The following is a 13,645-nucleotide window of genomic DNA, read 5'->3' on the forward strand; positions in this document are numbered from 1 at the left end:
AGCACACCCTGACCATGCAGCGCTACTAGTTTTTTTTTTTTTTTTGTCTTTGCTATGAATCTTCTTCCCACGAAAAAGTCGATCAAAATCAGATTGTCAGTTCGATTCAGCAGTACTCGTTGACTGCAAGCAGTAAAATGCGCGACACTAATTAATGGACATACTGTTCTCCGCCTGGTAAGAGCCCCGACTCATCGGTCATTGCCAAATGTGGGCTCCTTCGTCATGGTAAATCTGGAAGTGTCCCTCTCTCCCGATATTGCTCAAACAGATGGTGTGCGTGCTTTTTATCAGGACCTAGCTAAGCCTTGCTGCCGGGCGGTTAAAGCAAGGCCATGGGGAGATGTATGGGCCATGGGGCCTCCTCACCTCAGCACCGGGGATGGAGGCAGGGAGGCCTCTAGATTGGAGCTGCAGTCGGCTGCGCTGCTGATCAGTCCATCGACGTCACCATCGACTTACCTCCAGCAGTCTCCGGACGCGACGGGTACAAATTTGGGTCCTCGGCATCGCGGACAGCCGCCACTTGATTTCGCTTCCCCTTCACTGCCGCGGCCGCTTCGGTGAAAGAGAGGCGCGGAAGAATGGCAGTTCACCAGATCCTGAAGAGTTCTTTGATCAGTTCGTCGACGCCGATTTCCCGCCGGCGTTGCTTTCCGTGATCCACTTCCCTGGTGCTTTGCTTCCGGTGGCCGACGGTGAGTACATTCTCCTTGCTTGAAGCCGATCGAGCCACATATCCGATTATGATAATCCCTGTATAGATAGATATAGCTCCTTGGTCCGGTTGTTGTTCACGATTAAGGCCACACCGGTGACACGGCCACCGTGGCCGTCGACGGGCTCTGGACGAGCCCATGCCCCGCGGCGGCGCCGCCGATGCTGGAAGTGACTGGCTCGCCTCCCTCCATTTTCACCCAAAACCACCGCGCGTTTCCCCACCTTATTTGCGAGATGTCTTGCCTTCGCTTTGAATCTCATTCATGCATTTTTGGACTTTGAATCTCATTTGGTCGTAAAAATTGGCTCAACTTTCTTGCGCGACAAGGTTAATCGAGTCCAAGTGAATGAAGATGTAAATGCTCGTCCAGATAATGCTAAATTTAGAAGTTTTAGCGTCAAAACTGGTTTCAATTGCCTTGATAAGGTGCATGTTTATCATTATTTTAGAATATTAAGTAGTTACGATCAAAAGTTCTTCTGCATGACTCTCTTTTGCTAACTACAAGAAAGCAAAATAAGTGCGTTTTGTGGACCATAGAAAGGAAATTGTAAACTGTATCAATTGAAAAACTGCAAACAAGTCTCGACCTTATCATGTTTTAGTATTTCGATTATTGTTAAAAAGAGCATTACGTTTACCAAAATATGCTTCTAAAACACACTTTGAGTATGTTATGTCTTTATTTCATATATAAAATGTTTATGTTCGTTGTTTGATTTTCGGATTTAAGAATAAATCTATCATCATCTATAATCATATCATCTTCTCTAAGACAAAAAATGTAACACAATGTTTTCCTTCTCAAACATTTTATTAAGGTTTATTAGTCTGCTAAAAGTCACCTTAGATCTTTTGAAACCAATTGGTTTAGAAGATTTGATTTGGATGCCAAGACAAGGTCCCTTTTCATTATTTTGGACCTAACAGGTGCGATTTAAGAAATCCGCATTAAAGGAAGTAAAACAGTTCTATACCAGAGTGGTATCTCTTCAAGAAATTCTATTATTTCCCACTTGGCTTGGCTTCACAATCTTTGAAAAGTAAGTCCTGACATTCAGTTTAAACGCATAAATTCTTGTGGGGAAGTCTTGGATTTTCAGTATTTTTAGTCTTCCCCCTTTAATATTTAAAAAAACTAAAATTTACATACTAAAATTTTAGAAAGACGCCTGTAAAAATTTTGAAAAATTAAGCGTTCTCCATGTTTATGATTTTGTATTTGATTAATGCTTATTTACGTGAATAAATACATCACCCTCAGCCGACAACTACAATAATTTGAGTATCGTTCTCCTGTATGCTTTTGTTTGTGTGGGGTGTGTATGTTTTTAGGAACTGCCAACCGGAGACGCGGTAAAACCCGTCAGTGGCATTGGTGTCTATTATACTTCCTTAGATTAATTTTGGAACTCATCCCAGTTTACTGTGAAAGTCTGAGGCCCACACGGATTTGTTTCTGGGGATTTCTCAGCCAGAGAAGATCTGGCTGTAGACAACTGTTCTTTCGGAGTGGTTACAGAAAGATCTAAAGGCAACTAGAGAAAATTTAAATAGAGCATGGAAATTCCGCTGTATCTTGAACCTGTCGCGGATTTTCCGTTCGGTGTAGAGCTTTGACTAAAAGTCAAGTAAAAAAGTTTCACATCTTTGATATATCGGGCGTTTATCGGGATCCCCTGAGAGAGCAAATCTGGAGCAATCCAAACAGTCTTCTATGGGCTTCCCTCTTCTTGTTCAGCATCAGCTTGCTTCGACTATAGAGTTGCATGGTATCCCCTTGTTATCCTGGTTGCTGCTTCCCGGTGTCGGAATCGATGCCATGGCTTAGCCATAGCCATAGGTATCTTCAACGCCAATAATGCATGCGGCCCATTTTCTCATTCATCTATACATGGCTTCAAGGTCAATAATGTACGTGAGAAGGGGGTTTCCTTTTCCCATCGCCGATGATGGGTCGTCGAACGCGGGGAAAGGCTGCCGGCGGGCGGTGGGGAAGGGAGGGTGGGTGGGGAGGGGGAAGGATTCTATTTTCCTCACACAATCTCAAAAACTATTAATAAAATATAAAAAGCTGTGAAAAGGAGGCCATCCATCCTTGGATGGCTCTCATTTGATGTCCCAAAATGTTAACAAAATCCAGAGTCACGGCTCAGTGGCTCTCATTCGATGTCTCCAGAAGTTATCAAAACTCAAAGTCTCAGGAATAGGCGATGGGATTTGAAGTTGGTGTGAAGTGGAAAGGAAATTAAATATCAGGAAACGAATTTTGAGATAAATAGAGACGTTTTTCTGTATGATTACTGCAACCCAACGTCAGAACATATACTCCATAATGGAACCTTTATAGAATACCAAAGAATAAGATTTACAGTAAAACCATCCAAGGCTTAGAGCATCAAATACAGTTGGAGCAGATTGCCAAAAATATAAAATATTAATCTCTAGTATTTAGCAATGGAATAGTCAACAACCCAGAAGAAGGAGATAAACTCCGTAGTACCTGAATAAATTGACATGTAAACAAGGAAAAGGTATAATTATTACAGCAGTCATAGATGCAGCAAAAACATACTTTTACATATTTCTGATTTCATAATCTATTGAGGTCTCAAGATAGAGTACATCAGGGGTAGACCGCTGGTAGCTGCATTTCCCCTTCTCCCATTTTCAATTATCAATCTCCAGTGACGGTCGTTATGTTATGCTTGAACCTTTTAGATTGATCTTATCCACCGAAAGGTACCTGCTTAGGAAGATAGACCTTTTGGTGATATCTGCGGAAACTGAGCCCCTTCCTAGTATTCCAATTCTTCATTCCACAGGACCCATCTTTTGGACTGTAGAGGCCTTTTTGTCCATTAGATAACGGAAATATTGGAACATTGCATATTTCGTGTATGGGCACGCGTGCGTTGATGCGCTCATGGCAGCCAAACAGTTGAAATGATGCTTTCCAACACGCAATTCAAGCTGGTTCTTTTGACTGCTTTTTAACTGGAGCAGGTTTAGTTCTTGTTTGCACCATTCTTTTTTAATATTGAAGATGAGCCTGTGTACTTGTTCGTGGACGATAAACTGAACCCTTGGTTGTTCGTTTAAACAGGGAAGAAGAAATGAAAAGAAATGCGGTATTGGTTGCGTGTTTTTTGGCCATCATCTTAATAAAAGTGGAGTGTCAGAACTTGGAGGGGCAAGAAAGAGATAGGATATTCGAGTTGCCTGGACAACCACAAGGTGTTGGCTTCTCTCAGTTCTCCGGTTATGTTACTGTTAATGAAGAGGCGGGAAGGGCACTCTTTTACTGGCTTACTGAGTCCCCTACTTATTCAAGCTCAAGGCCGCTTGTGCTATGGCTGAACGGAGGGCCGGGATGTTCTTCAATCGCCTATGGAGCTGCGGAAGAGTTGGGGCCTTTTCATATTCACCCTGATGGGAGAACACTCTTCTTGAATAAATACGCATGGAACAACTGTAAGTATGGTTTGGGAAAATCTGATAATTGTTCTTGTCTTGATTGACGGATGATTTATAGAAAATCCGTGGACATATAGTGGCAAATATGCTGTTCTTGGAGTCGCCAGCAGGCGTGGGCTTCTCTTACACAAATACTTCATCAAATCTATACGACACCGGAGACCAAAGAACAGGTGTTTGCTTTGTGAATTCATTTACAAGTGCAGGGCAGTGCCCATTCTTGTACATTCAGACGATAACTTTAATTCGTTTCAAACCTGTAGCTGAAGATGCATATGTGTTTCTTATTAACTGGTTGGAAAGATTTCCTCAATACAAACACAGGGACTTCTATATTTCCGGTGAAAGTTATGCAGGTAATAAGAGTTCGCGAGCAGCCGTTTTCATCCTTTATGGAGCTATTGTGATTCATTCATGTCTTATCTTTGAAATAGTGTCTTTAAGAAACTGACAAGCTAAACTCAATGTAACGTGGCCTTTTTTCTTTTATATCAATCTCAGGGCATTATGTTCCACAGTTAGCTCACCTCGTATTCAAAAGGAATCAGGGTGTGCAGAATCCTGTTATCAACCTCAAAGGTTTCATGGTAAAAATAGGTGCTTTGTTGCGTTTTCATATTCTTGATGAGGTATCAGGTGGAGACTCTCATTATTAAAGTTGTATTTCAGGTAGGAAATGCTGTTACAGATGACTACCATGATTACGTGGGCACTTTTGAGTACTGGTGGAATCATGGTTTGATTTCAGATTCCACATATCATTACCTTAGAGCAGCTTGCCTCTTCGACTCTTCTCAACACCCTTCGGTCGAATGCAATAAAGCTATGGACCTTGCTGACAAAGAGGAAGGAAATATTGACGCCTATAGTATTTTTACCCCTTCCTGCAATAAAACAGGGTCTCGCCGGAAATCACTTAAGGCCCACTACGTGAGTTTTCTGTTGCCGGTTCTGTTTGAATCCTACGCTCGCCTAATAAACTTCTTATATTGGACACACCTATGTGCTGTTTCCCTAGTCCGTTTAGTTTTCTTATCATCTCTGACATCTTTGCAATTGGAGCCTTCAAGTTACACTAACGATCTATACAGCCACATGGAATCTTTTGCTTCCTAGTCAACATTTCTGGTTACTTAAGATTTCAGTGCTAGAAACTAAACAGGTTTCCTTTTAAAGATTGTTATCTATTTAGTTCTGTTTACTTCATTTCTAACATTCCTTGTGAAGGAGATATCCACTTTGCCAAAGTCATTTGGTATAAATTTGGTATCCAATAATGTTTTATTATCTCCCTTTATCTGTAGATGTCAAAATAAAAATGTCTATATTTTGATTTTAAAAAGCATGCCATGATATTTCCAAATGGGGCACTTTTTTGGTGAAGATTCGTCTCTGAGTTGTAGGCAATTAAAAATCCAAATTGTGATTGGCAGTTCCAACAATCACATTTCACTTTTCAGTCAAGTTCTTCCCTCTCACTTTCACCATGGTCAACGGCATAGTCACAGTAATTGCTTTATGTTGCCTATAAATTACTTGTATGCCTTCTTATGCAAGTCATTCCTCTCCTTTCTTTTTAAAGATACTATGTTTTTTCATTAGAATAGAAAACATGCTGACTTCTTCTAAGCACATCCGACCCCAAAAGCCTACTTTGGAATGGTTAAGTAAAGCAGAGATGAATTCCTCAATGGCCATAAGCCTAGAAAGTAGAGTAGGGGTGAAAATGGTCTATATGGTAGAGTCGAGTAATGAGTTGTTCTTTTCAATTTTATAATATCATTATTCTTACATTTTAGTCAGCATTGCACTTTCTAGTGAAATTTATATTTAATACAATCACTTTTCTGGATGTGCTTATTGATCATGAACTTTCAGTGACTAATTTTGTATAAACAATTGTTTAGATGAAGATGCTTGTGCATGTTTGCTCATAAGGAAAATAGGCCTCTGAAATAGAAGTAGTGTACTAGGGACTACTATGCGCTGTCCTCTTCATTCATAGTAAAGTGAAGCTGACTTTTATGTTGTTGATCCTAATGTCTCCATGAATCTGACTATGTCAGTCGACTGTCAAATTAGTGCACTGCTGACAAGTCATTGTAGAGCTTCTTTTAACTGCGGATGGTTGGAAGATTTTTCCGGGGGCAAACATGCTCAACACATTGAACACTTCTTATTTGGGCCCATCTCATTCACCCACAAGCCAGCTATAGCTTCGCTTATGGCTTGTGTCGAGATGAGGCATGTGCATGTGTCAAGCATGAGACTGATGGTATAAAACAAGAACATTTAGTTTGATATTAAGAATAAAGTAAAATAAAATATAATAAATAAAATATATATAGTAAATATGATATCAACTTATTAAAACATATAAAAATATTCATAAATGAACCTATATGGGGCAGTTGAGATAATCACATCGTATTCGTACCCCGCTTGTTTGCAGCTGTGACGAGCTTATGCCCATTATTCTCTTCTAATGAGTTTTTTGAGAGGCTAAACCAAGTTGAACAATGAGCTGCTCTAATTGTTACGTGATGAAGAAGGGGAGAACGAGAGAGAGAGAGAGAGACGGAAAAAGTATATTTCATCTCGTGCTCTAATCTCTACTTAAAGGGAGATTAGGGCACGGCTGAGGCAGTTACAAGAGAAGAACAAATAAAATAGTAAAAAGACAAAAAGGAACCCTAACTTTTAAATAGTCAAATAACTACCACATTTAAAACCAAACTTTCTAATTTCAACACTCCCCCTCAAGCTGGAGCATAGATATCAATCATGCTCAGCTTGTCACAACATCTAGAGAAATCACCAATCGGAAGAGCTTTAGTAAACATATCTGTTGCTCGGTCTTCAGAAGCTACATGAACTGTAGACACCACACCTTCTTTTATAAGATCACGAATATAATGACAATCCACCTCAATGTGCTTAGTTCTTTCATGAAATATTGGATTGTTTGCAATATAAGTGGCCGCCTTGTTATCACAATACATTTTCATAGGAAGAGGAACATGAATACTCATATTCGTTAGCATAGATTTAACCCACGTAATCTCAGTCGCCGTTTGAGCCATTGCTCTATATTCAGATTCTGCACTTGATCTAGAGACTACATTTTGTTTCTTGCTTCTTCATGATATGAGATTACCCCCAACAAAGACACAAAAGCCAGTTGTGGACCTTCTATCATCAACAGACCCTGCATAGTCATCATCACTGTAAGCAACAATATCAAGAGATTCACCTTTCTTAAAGAAGAGGCCTCTGCCTGGGGATGATTTTAGGTATTTCAACACCATCAACGCCGCATCCCAGTGGACTTTTCTAGGCTTTTCTATGAACTGGCTTAATTTTCCAACAGCAAAGCTTATGTCTGGCCTTGTTACAGTAACATAAAGTAGTTTTCCAATGAGAGACCTGTAAGATCGGGAATCTACTAGTTCTGATTGATCATCATGAAGGTGAATACGTGGATTCATAGGGAGATTAGCGGGCTTGGTCCCTAGCATCCCTGTGTCCTGCAGTAAATCAAGGACATACTTCCTTTGAGACAATGCTACACCTTCTTTGTTTTCCACAACTTCAATCCCAAGAAAATATCTCAAGTGACCAAGATCCTTCGTGACAAAATGTTTTTGAAGAAAAACCTTTGTAGCAAATATTTCTCGACCACAATCACCTGTCAAGATAATGTCATCAACATAAACTATCATGACAACTATACCTATGGAAGTCTTCTTGATGAATAGGGAATGATCCAAAGGAGATCGTTCAAATCCACATTGTGAAACCACCTCTGATAATTTGTCGAACCATGCCCTGGGACTTTGTTTAAGTCCATAGATAGCCTTCTTCAACCTACACACTTTCCTACACTCCCCCTGTTTTTCGAACCCTGGTGGTTGCTGCATATATACAGTCTCCTCAAGATCACCATACAGAAAAGCATTCTTCACATCAAGCTGATACATAGGCTAATCAGAGTGTACCGCAACAGAAATAATAAGGCGAATAGTGCCCAATCGTGCCACTGGAGAGAACGTCTCAAAGAAGTCAACCCCGTATGTCTGAGTGTAACCTTTAGCCACTAATTGAGCCTTGTATCGCTCTAATGACCCATCTGAATTATATTTGACTGTAAATACCCATTTGGAATCAACGATGTCACAATCTTTAGGTGGATCAACCAACTCCCAGGTACCACGCTGTACGAGAGCATCCATCTCATCTTGCATAGCTGTTCGCCATTTACAATCTAGTAAGGCCTGTTGATGACAAGTTGGGGCAGTATGAACTGCCATAGCCTTCAGAAACTGTTGTAAGTGATCATCAAGATGGGCAGTGGAAACAAAGTGAGAGATAGGATGCATGCATGGTACACTGTCTCTTGCGTTTGCGCAGGGCTATAGGCAAGTCATCTAAAAGAACAACATCAGGTATTCTTACTTCAGTGGAGCTCACATCTTGAGAAGAGTCTGATGGTTGAGCATGAGAAGGGTCCCGTCGCCGAGTATAGACCAATGGAGGATACTGAAACCTATTCATAGTTAGAGTAGGAAATGGAAAGGATTGCAACGGGACAGGAGGGATAGGTAAAGGGATAGGACATGGTACTTCAGATGATGCAGAAGTATGACTAAAGTAAGACTGAGACTCGAAAAAAGTGACGAGAGGATCACGCCAGCAAACTTGAGTCGATCACGCCAGCGGAGGCTCTGATACCATGTTACGTGATGAAGAAGGGGAGAACGAGAGAGAGAGAGAGACGGAAAAAGTATATTTCATCTCGTGCTCTAATCTCTGCTTAAAGGGAGATTAGGGCACGGCTGAGGCAGTTACAAGAGGAGGACAAATAAAATAGTAAAAAGACAAAAAGGAACCCTAACTTTTAAATAGTCAAATAACTACCACATTTAAAACCAAACTTTCTAATTTCAACACTAATTATTCACTATACCTACTTGGAAGTGCAATCAGATCCTGTGATCTCACAAACTCCTGCCTCTGAATGCTTCTGACCCAAAAAGGGCGAATATTTTCATAGCAAAATAGGAACTTATTGAGGATATCATTATCATCATATGATTTTGAGCACTATTTCTGAGAACTTTAATTTTGGATTTATCTGGTACTTAGGACCTCATAAACTTTCTCCAGGAAAAAGAAAAAGATATGTTCTACCGAAATAGATTTTTGTTGAAGCTGTCAGAAAGCCTATACTAATGACCATGGATGCAAATTTATTCCCTTTGAACAATGTGGCATCAGGCAACTACGGAGGCGTTTCTTCTGTTAAGATTCTAAGTTTTTTATGGCGGATGAGCTAACATTTTTAAGTTTGTTCTATAACAGCCATGGTTGTCTAGAGCATATGATCCTTGCACAGAGCGATATTCCAAGATATACTTCAATAGTCCAGATGTACAGAAGGCAATGCATGCCAATATAACCGGAATTCCCTACCCTTGGACATCATGCAGGTGTCTGGATTTACTTGAAGCCTTCCAAAATTATGTTTATTAAGTACAGGGTATTCTAGTCAGCTTCGATTTTTCTTATTGACCGATGGTTCTTCCTGTGCAGTGATACTCTTACTGGCTCCTGGCAGGACTCCCCTAAATCAATGCTTCCTATATATCAGGAGCTTCTAGCAGGTGGCCTCCGGATATGGGTTTTCAGGTGATTTATGTCTAATTTGCTTTCTGTTGCTCCTTTACTACATATGGTGATTTTCGGGGACCCTTACCATTCATCATAAGATTGCATTATCAATAATAACATATTGGTGGATAGACTTGCACTTAAAAATGCATCTCATTATAACACTTGCATCTTTTCTTTTTTGAAACTCCATAAAGGAAAATCTATTAAATTGGACACTAATTCATGTCCAGGTCAAAGCTAACTACATTTTTCTCTAGTATGTTTATGTCTTTATATATACCTACTGTCCTACACACAGTTGATGGAGGTGGGGAATAAGGATGTAGGACTTTAAATTGTTCTTTGGTATAATTTGCTCAACATCGTTGGTATGACTAGGCTCACTGCTCAACTAAAAGGAACCATTATCCCATTTACCAACAGTTGCATTCACAATTTTCAATCCTCTGAAGATTAGAGCCATTCTTTATCTGGGAAAAACATATGTTGTCTTGTTGACATTTCTGACTGTTATTGTATTTACTTAGTCAAACACATGTTCTAACCTCCCTTGTCATGTAGTTTTTGTTTTTTAAAAATTTCTCAGTATATAATTATATATATATATATATATATATATATATATATATATATATATATATATATATATATAGACAAAATGGATTGTAGGTATAATTTTTCCAAAATGAGTTCAGAAGTCATTTGGGTTCAGGTCTTCTTTTGAATCTTTGATTTTGTTGAACATTTGAATAATTGAAGAAGAAGCTCCTTTCTGGAATCATATTTTGGTTACTCTCCCTCCTCCTCATTTTAGTGACAGATTGACAGTGCCCAGCACATAGAACAAAGGACGCAATGCCATTGTGTATCCTCGTGGCTTTATATTGCCTTCATGGTGCCTACAATATGTAACTTGAATTACTTCACTTTTTTGAACAACTAAAATGACAAAAATGTTGAATTTCAGGCAGCTTTTCAAATTAATGAGGAAATAAAATCCCAAAATATTGTATTCAATATATAGTAAATTATGTTTATGTTCTTTATTTGCTATGTACATTTATTAGCTTCATAAGATTACACTTTTAAAAATCAAAATGTCACAAATTCTTAAAATGTTGAATAATTCATAAAAAGAAGCCCCTCTGATTCAAAGCATCCAGTGTATATATATATATATATATATATATACACACACACACACATATGCGCGTGCGCATGTACGCACACAGACATACATATGTATGTATATATGATGGGAAATTCAGATCCTGATGGCCCTGTCTTCTCATTCTATTTCTCTGTTTCTCCTTCGTCATGAAAATCTAGACATTTTTTAATAGAAGGGAAGAAGATAGGGATGCAACAGTAGTCAGGCTACAGTTGGAAGTTGTTAGGATCAAACACACACACTCCATCCATTTGCTCATGGGCAACGTCTTTCGTTTTTCTCTCTTGATCCTTACCCCTTCCCTGGGCCACTGCTTTTTTCCATTTCCCCTTTTTGAACTTCTACAACACATTGTAGTGCTAAGAAGAGGTTATGAGTCAGATTATCATCATTATGCATATCTCTAAAGTCCCAAATTAACATGATTCTCAAGGATTTATCATCATTATGCATGCCTTTTGATAGATATCTTCATTACGGGGAAGGTGAAATATTGGCAATCTTGAAAGTGATTCATTTTCTTCTTAGATCAAATTTTAGTAGGCATCTTGAGATCATCAGTTTGTAACAGAAGTACATGAGAGATTTTGCAATTTATGGCTGAAATTAGAACAATAGTAAAATGCTTACTGCAATAAATTTAGTTACAGGATTGATTTACACAATTAAATGCAAAGCTTGAGCGATAGTACCCCTACTCAGACACGATACATGGGCCAGAGCTAGGAGAATACAAATTCCACTGTCTATCAATTAATAAGCATGCAAAACCACACAGAAATTAAACAAAAGCATGTACGCATTATAGCAGAGGGGCACCATAAAAAGAAAGTTGGCAAGTGTTGATTTTGCATTCTTGTTAGCCAAAGGCAAGGACAAGTTCATGCCACTGTGAAGTAAGAATTATGAATTATCAAGAGCCACAAGCTAAGGAAAATGGCTATTACGATTGGTATGCTGTTTGACATGGGCAAAGGATGCCCCACGAATGTGGGCAACTTTAAATTTCTAGTCTTGGAATTATGCATCTTAAGTGGTGAAATTTATTGTAATCCTTCTGGTTCATATGGATTATTACCAATAAGCAACTTAGTTTAATTTCACATCACATAGTGATGTTTGTGACAGCAAGTAATCTTATGATTCTACTTCCACTTTTCGTCTCATTTGGCTCAAGCGAAAACACCCCAATACTGGTTCTGGTTGCAACAAGCAATATAAAAGAAAGATTTGAAACCTTTTAGCGACTTCACTTGTTTTAGAGACTTCACTTGTTTCATTCTTTCCTGAGAAAATGAGGGATCCAAAACCCTAAATCTCTTCTTTGTGATGATAGTGCCAAAATATCAAGTTGGCTCATCCTATGTTGATTGTTACAGGCCTTCTGAATGTTTTTAAATTGATTATCTGACCACAATGGTTTTAGTTTTTTATGAAATTTAAATAGTTACTTTTCTTCTTTGACTAGTACTTGGAAAGTTTGCATGGTTGATAAGGGCGATTTGGATTGTACTAAGAGATGTATGTTGGCCGCTTTATAGTTTTTCTGTTGACTGATCATTTTATGACCTTAAATCTGATTGTGCTGCAAATTTCTGGTTCCTGCTGCATTTGCCCAGTGGAGATGCAGATGCAGTTGTTCCCGTGACTGCAACCAGATATTCAATAGATGCTTTGAAGCTTCCAACTGTCACCAACTGGTACCCTTGGTATGACAATGGGAAGGTCAGTTGCGTACAAGTAAAAGCACATTGAACTATCTTCATAATTCTGCACTTTTATAGCTCTTTCTCTCTCTCCCTCTTTCTCTCTCAGGTCGGTGGTTGGAGTCAGGTGTACAAGGGCTTGACCTTCGTAACTATCAGAGGTGCTGGGCACGAGGTTCCACTTCATCGCCCTCGGCAAGCTTATATCTTATTCAGATCCTTCTTGCATAATCAACCTATGCCAAGTTGATATACTAGAGATATATTTATGTACAATTACTGGGTTAAAAGGGAGAAAATAGCGAACTGGGGAGTACAAAGGTCTCTCCTCTGTATTATTAATTACATTGTTGCTGGTTCCCAATGGTTTCACCCATTATCTGAAGGCAAATTGATAGGCTGTCTGTGAAACTGTATTACATGCTTGTAAGGTTCATACGATACAGTCGATACTTATAATAAATAGAGAAATAAATTCAAATTGAATAAGAAGTTGAAACCTTTGTCTACTTTTTTTTGTCTGGAAGATATATCTCTCTTTTCCCCATTTCTGCCACTTTAATATTGGTGGCTGATCCATTGAGACAGATTCATGTTATTGAAAGTGTGCTTGTATATTTTTTTCCATTATTAGAAAGTGCCGTCTACTTTCAAGCAAATTCTTTAGGAGTGTGTAGGGTGAACCTGCTTCATATAAACCTTGAGTTTTGTGCTTTAGAAGTTTATCTACAGATTTATTGTGAAACTAATCAGGAGGAAAAGGAAATTATTTTCTATTTACTGGCACAAAGTAATTGAAAAGGGTGTTCTTACAACTTTTGGAACTGTTGAATATATATATCAATCGATCAAATCGAATGGAGTCTACCATATTGTATTATATATATATATATATAT

The 13,645-nt window shown here is 38.8% G+C and overlaps 1 protein-coding gene across 2 annotated transcripts; it reads left to right on the forward strand.

The window, feature by feature from the left end:
- Window positions 1–324: 324 nt before the first annotated feature.
- On the forward strand, window positions 325–13,257 carry LOC116253864 (serine carboxypeptidase-like 27). Of its 2 annotated transcripts, XM_031628832.2 has the most exons (10): window positions 326–698; window positions 3,828–4,195; window positions 4,276–4,371; window positions 4,462–4,554; window positions 4,700–4,785; window positions 4,868–5,128; window positions 9,560–9,687; window positions 9,791–9,886; window positions 12,662–12,767; window positions 12,858–13,257. In XM_031628832.2, exons 2-10 carry the CDS (start codon window positions 3,838–3,840, stop codon window positions 12,996–12,998), a joined length of 1,365 nt encoding a protein of 454 aa, XP_031484692.1. In that variant the 5' UTR covers window positions 326–698; window positions 3,828–3,837; the 3' UTR covers window positions 12,999–13,257. The 2 variants fall into 2 exon arrangements, with proteins under 2 accessions (XP_031484693.1, XP_031484692.1); XM_031628833.2 differs by lacking the exons at window positions 12,662–12,767; window positions 12,858–13,257 and adding an exon at window positions 12,511–12,598 and having other exon boundaries at window positions 325–698.
- The last annotated feature ends 388 nt before the right edge of the window (window positions 13,258–13,645 follow it).

Source organism: Nymphaea colorata, chromosome 5, assembly GCF_008831285.2.
Source record: "Nymphaea colorata isolate Beijing-Zhang1983 chromosome 5, ASM883128v2, whole genome shotgun sequence".
Taxonomy (NCBI): Eukaryota; Viridiplantae; Streptophyta; class Magnoliopsida; order Nymphaeales; family Nymphaeaceae; genus Nymphaea; species Nymphaea colorata.